General features: G+C 37.9%; 1 protein-coding gene across 1 annotated transcript in view; it reads left to right on the plus strand.

Annotated features, from left to right (window-relative positions):
* Window positions 1–5,599, plus strand: part of LOC120538260 (TLE family member 5-like) — a gene marked incomplete at its 5' end in the record, with an annotated part of 42,768 nt that extends 37,169 nt beyond the window's left edge. Inside the window, 3 exons of the mRNA XM_039767714.1 lie at window positions 1,142–1,204; window positions 1,828–1,902; window positions 2,008–5,599. Coding sequence (XP_039623648.1) covers window positions 1,142–1,204; window positions 1,828–1,902; window positions 2,008–2,235 — 366 coding nt within the window. The remainder of the gene's footprint in view (window positions 1–1,141; window positions 1,205–1,827; window positions 1,903–2,007) is intronic.
* Window positions 5,600–6,118: the final 519 nt, after the last annotated feature.

A 6,118-nucleotide genomic window follows, 5' to 3' on the forward strand; every position in this document is an offset into this window, starting at 1 on the left:
ATACCATTTTCTAAGCCCACTTACTCCTGAGCAGGGTCACAGGGGGCTGGAGTCTATCCCAGCAAACATAGGGTGCAAGGTAGGAAAAAAACAGTTTTGCATAAGTGGTTATCTAACACTATTTTAGTAAAAATATATGTGTTTGGGATATTGTGAGCATATGATTGGATGATTTAACCTGTGGATTATGTAACATGAGAAACATGAGTTTTTTCATGACTTTTTGATATGTTTGCTGTTGTCCAGTTTTAATACCCATAGATCCCAATAATTTCAGAAACTTTCTTATCTCTATTCTTCATGAAAACATGAAAATGAAAATAGATTTTGGGTTTGGATACAAACTGCATGGAGTACGTAGCCTATTACAAAATTTTTGTTGGAGTATTTCTTTATCTGGAAGCTTAAATTTAGGGTTATTAGAATACCTGGGGCCACCAGAGTAAGGTGTGGGATTCCATCTCTCATTAATTTCCAGAATGTATTCCTGACTTTGAAGGTGTTTGTGGGGATGATCCAAATAGTGATGACTGTCTAGACATTTCAAGCTCTTCCATGTCAGACCTTAAGGTGACCTTGGAGTCAAGAATTTCATAGTTGGCAAGAGTCTGGTTGGCAAGGGGATGAAAGACTATAGTATCACAGGAAATGAGAAGTGGCTTTGTGTGGTACTAAGGAGGTTAGTGAAGCAGCTACCTCACCAAGTAGATAGCTTTGTAAAGGGGAGGCCAAGAAAGGCATCAGGATTTGTTATTTTCTAGTTTTTTTTTTTTTGTTTTTTTTGTATTCTTATCATTCCCTTGAGTTCTACTGTATATGATTAATCCCTCTTAGAGTTCACTCTTATTTTGGGGTGGCTCAAGAGCGGCAGCTGTTGTTCACACCCTGTTAAAGGTGTAACGATGAGGCATGTTATTAATGGTGCTATATTAAAGCTTATTGTTTAGAACAGCAACCTTAAAATGTCAAGTCTAGTTCCTTAACTTCTAGACTATACTCCCTACACATTACAATAAAATCACACAGAACCAAAGAGAAGAATTCATCCTGCTACTGTTTGTCTTTAGCTCCAGGCCAGTAAATCACATAGAACTGTCCCTGAACTCTTACTTTTTCTCTGCTTTTTGTATTTTCCCTGCAGGCAGAAATTGTGAAAAGATTAAATGGTATCTGCGCTCAAGTCCTGCCCTACCTGTCTCAAGAGGTAAGAAAGGGTCACCTCTTTAAACACATTGAAGGAGTAGGGCAGCTGTCTTGGGAAGGACAAATGCTTATTGCATTCATTAAAACATTCCAGAGTGGCAGATGTGCATTCTGTTTATCGTTCGTGCTTTGCAGCAGACAGACTGTGTCTCCTGTACAGGGTATTTACAGTTGCTAAGCATTTCTCTCAGTATCCACAAGATAAGGTCAACATAGTTTGAGTCTTTCATGCTAAGAGGGCAGACAGTTGTATAGTTATTAGGTTAATAAAGAGTCAGCAGACACTGGGCTTATTGTACTGTGTGAGCAATAGGGTGGACATTTAGATCCTGGGCTGGTGCCAAATGAATGTTGGCTTATGTGCTTCTGGGAATAAATTTGATTATTTTGATAGGACAGGAGTTTGGCTTTAATGCAAGTATGAAATACATACAGTATGAAGTTCTGTTAACACTAGCTCTTCTGGCCCAGACCTAGAATTGTAGGTGAGGCTAGACCAAGTTGTTACTGCCTGAACACTTTAAAGACATGGCTTGAACACTTTTTTTTAGTCTCACACCCTGTTTCATTTATTTAATGGACTCACTCTGTTTTTTTTTTTTTTCCTCTCTTTTTACATAACAGCACCAACAGCAGGTCCTAGGAGCCATTGAGAGGGCCAAACAGGTGACTCCCCCAGAGATGAACTCCATCATTCGGGTATGCAAGCCTTTTTAGGATGAGTAGCACGAAGAGTTTATTTCTTATACTGCATCACTTCTAAACTATTAATTTTGTTCACGTTCTGTTTTGCTTTATCTGCAGCAGCAACTCCAGGCACACCAGTTGTCTCAGCTCCAGGGCCTGGCCTTGCCAATGACCCCTCTGCCTCTGGGCTTGACTCCTCCGACCCTGCCTGCTGTTACCAGCAGCTCAGGTCTGTTTTCGCTGTCCAGCATCCTAGCTTCACAGGCTCACTTGGCAAAGGAAGAGAAGGCAGCACGTGAGGGGGGTGACAGCCACCGAGACGAGGAAGGCGACAAATCAGATTAACATCCTTGCCCAAAGTGCAGCAGGGTGGCAGATTTTGCTCTTTCTCTCTCTTTCTATCTCAAGCTCTTTCTGTTTTTTTTTCCTTATTGTTTCCCTTATACCTTTTTGTTTTGAATGGGCTGATGACACAGAAACAGCTATATCTGGAGCAAGGGTGATATTTGCTGAAGCAGATTATAAATATTGTCCTCTCCATTTCCGTCAGGTATAAGCCTTGCAACTTCCACTTGTACTTTTGCTCTGGCATGGAACCACATCTTTAAGATGAAGTGTAAATCTTTTTTATATATTATTTTTGCCCAGTGTAAAAGTAAGTGGCATCAAAAAAGTTTGTTTAAATATTTGAAGGCTTTGCAATTTTTGCCTACACATGTTTTCAAAATAGCCTGTCAGCTTGGAGTGTAAAGCTGAAAGGATCAAAATTTTCCCATCATTTCCTTTTGTTTTCCTCTTAACTGATGATGATGATGATGTAAATGTTTAATTTGTTACTTTTATTGTTATTCACTTTTTGTTAATTTTTGTTGAGCCATTTATGACAAAAGTTAGAAAGTTTTGATTATAAAATTAGCCTCTGTGTGCTCTAAAACTAGATTATATAAAAAGAAACTACAGCATGCAGTCGGCCGTTAATGCCATTAATGCATAACAACAAAAATGAGAAACTATGGGGGAAAAAAAAAACTAAATCATCTTTCAGACTGTTTTTTGGACATGCACCCTCCAGAGCATTTTGACTTGGAAGTGTGTGAGCTGCATGGCGAAATGTGCTGGGATGCAGCGAAAGAGAAGGTAATGCCACTGAACCGGCATATATATACTCTGACGACCTCTAGCAAAATTTAATAGCAGGTATACTGATGTAATGATGCTCTGGTCAGTCTCTAGCCCATACATGCCAGTGGGGTAAAATGAAATTAAAAGCTCCGAGATCTCAGTCAGGCTGCACATAGGGAGGAAATGGAAAACGTTACAATGTTCAGATAAACACTTTGCCCCATATAATGCCAAAATGAATGCTACTACACATCCTATGGAACGCCATTAATATTCTTTTAAGATACGTATTTAATAAAAATGATTTCATTATTGTTAGCAACCATGCACATTTATTGCAGACATTCAGTTGCTATAGAACTTAGAGTACTTCTTTTATTTCTGTGCTACATAGAGCTCTTCCCATTATTTTGGTTGGGACTCTTCAGGACCTCCATATTTTGTCTGCCTGCAGAATTTCTCATTTGTAATGTTTTGCTGCTTAAATGTCATCAGTCTGAGATTTCAAATTCATACCTTCTTTAATTTTTTCTATGTTAGTATTTTATTTACTGCTTTAAATTCCCATCAGGCTTCTAGGTACCAGGCATACATTAATTCTTCTTCCAATATAAAAACAGTTGTACACCTGAGCTCTGTATCCTCTGAGAGATCCTCATTTATGTACACAGAAGTGGATAATCAGTAAATCATTCATTTATTTGCCCATTTTATGAACCTGTTTTTCATTTGCAGGACTGTGTAGTTGATGTCTATCTCAGCAGCAGTAGACTCAAAGCAAGGAGCAGCCTGGATAGGGATGGCAGTCCATTTATGAATCTGCTTTGGCTTGGAATTGTTCCAGGAAAATTATTCACCTTTAGCCAATCAGCTTGACATCACAAATCAGGAAGTATATGGAAAGGAAATGAAAATGCCCCCAATTGTAGAAGAAAATGAATATCCTTCCTCATTCACAAAAACATACGCAAAATGCTATGAGCTTGGCCAAATACATCTCTCATCATTTAAAATCTTAAGTAAACAGGTTTTCAGTGTATTGTAAGAAATGTAAATTCATTTGCCTCTCAGCACTGTATACCTTATTCATGATATCAGAAGCAAATTTTAAAGCTGATTGGTTAAATGTGAATGACAGTCCTCAAACAACAACTTTTCAATGTTGTTCGAGGAGGAACAGAAACCCAACAACATCTGATCAACCACGGTTCATCATAAGGCACACCAACACTCCCCTTCGCCACCTGACTGTCGCCAGCCAGCATAATTATGCAGAGCCTCTTGACAGAATTCGCCCGAATACTGAATAAGCAAGGTGGGAAATAAACTCGGATATAGACAGCAACATTACACCTGCTACAAATAAGATTACAAAAACAATATAAGACTGAAAAACTTGTAAGTAGAATAACAATTTGAATATGCCTGTAGTTAATTTAATTCTGTAATTTGGACAGGTTAATTCATACTTCCCCTTCTCTTTCTCATATCTAACCATAAACGTCTTGCTGAATAAAAAGTCTGTTGTATCCAACCCTCAGTATTCTGAAACTCGGATCCCTTGAGGTTAGGCCCTAATCTGCAAGCAGGTCATCACATCAGAATGCTCTCTGAATTTCAACACTAATCGCCCTCCTTAGATGAAAATTCCATCATCTTTGGTAATACAATTCCATGCCTCCCTGAAGAAACTCCATTTTAGAAAGAAAAGCAGCACATCCCATTGGAATGAGGAAAATAATACAGAACGCTCTAAGCAGTCATTTTTAATTATCACAATTTTTTTTTTTCTTCAAATTCAACACTTTTGCGCCGCAAGGGTTTTAAATAAGGATTGATCAATGAGGTGGTTAATCTGCCCTTGTTTATTCAAAAGAAGAATAAAAGTGCTACCTGTTGGTGTTATGTTTTCATCAGCAGCATGTACTGTTTAGCTTTAAAGCAGTGCATTCTCTCAAGCACCCCCTTTCCATTTCCAACCCCCACCTCCACTCTGTATCCTCTCCGACTCCAATTGCCTGCTTGCCGCTTTCCTTTTAATTTCATCATGCTTTTGCTGAATAGCCTTTGAGACTGAAAGCCGAATTTCATACTGCTAGGCGAGTGGTTAGGGGGGGTTGCATATAAATAAAGACCCTCACATTACTATTACCTGTATGTATGCAAAAATAGTCCAGCCTGCCACATTTTCTGGGATATGCTGGGCATGGCTAAAAATGTCTTAAAAAATGAATGGGGGTATTTTGGAATAGGTCATCCTAGTCAAAGCTGACATGTTTGTAACAAGTTGTGCTTCTGCCTAAACAAGGCAATAAAAATGCCGATATCCTCATCAATGTGTTAATGAAGCATCGTAATCTTTCAAGCTTTGTAACTTTTTTCTTTAATACTTTTTTGTGTTGTATGTATGTAAAACATTCAGTGTGTATTTGGCAAATGTATGTCATTTGTGTTTAAAACCAATACTATAGCTTGGTTTAAAAAAAAAATTAAAAACATCGAAAAAACATTTACTATAAAGAAATGACCAGTTCAGCAGTAAGGAAATATTTATGGTGCCTTACAAATAAAAAACAAATCAATGGAGGTACAGGTGGGTGGTCTTTTCTTAAAGACATAAGTTTTTTCCACTATTATGCTCTGAATACAGTATTAAAGGTCTGATTTTCAAGTGAAAGAAAAACTCAAACACAAAATGAAATTCAGTGTTCCGCTGAAGGTGTTTTCAATGTAATGCTAGACATGTGACCATTCAGCCAACTTTTGGTTTTGATTGTAAATATGACCTCAGTTTTGGTTATTGAATTATCACAGGAAGAAGATGAAAATCTTTTAGCTGTTAAAATCTGTCAATAAGTGTTTGTCTTGCTTTTGCAGATCCTGGTTGGCAGCAACACCCCATGCGTATTTTATTATTGTACGCTTTGTTGCAGTGAAAATGAAAATAATTTACAGCCCCCTCTGAAAGCATTTTGATGGCAAGTCCAATTCTTTGGTTTTTACTAAACATTGAAGACATTTGGGTTTGAGATCAAAAGATGAATATGAGATGAGAGTTCAGAATGTCAGCTCTTATTTCCTGTTATTCAACCTACAGTAGATGTGT

The sequence above is a fragment of the Polypterus senegalus genome, chromosome 10, assembly GCF_016835505.1.
Source record: "Polypterus senegalus isolate Bchr_013 chromosome 10, ASM1683550v1, whole genome shotgun sequence".
NCBI classification, from domain to species: Eukaryota; Metazoa; Chordata; class Cladistia; order Polypteriformes; family Polypteridae; genus Polypterus; species Polypterus senegalus.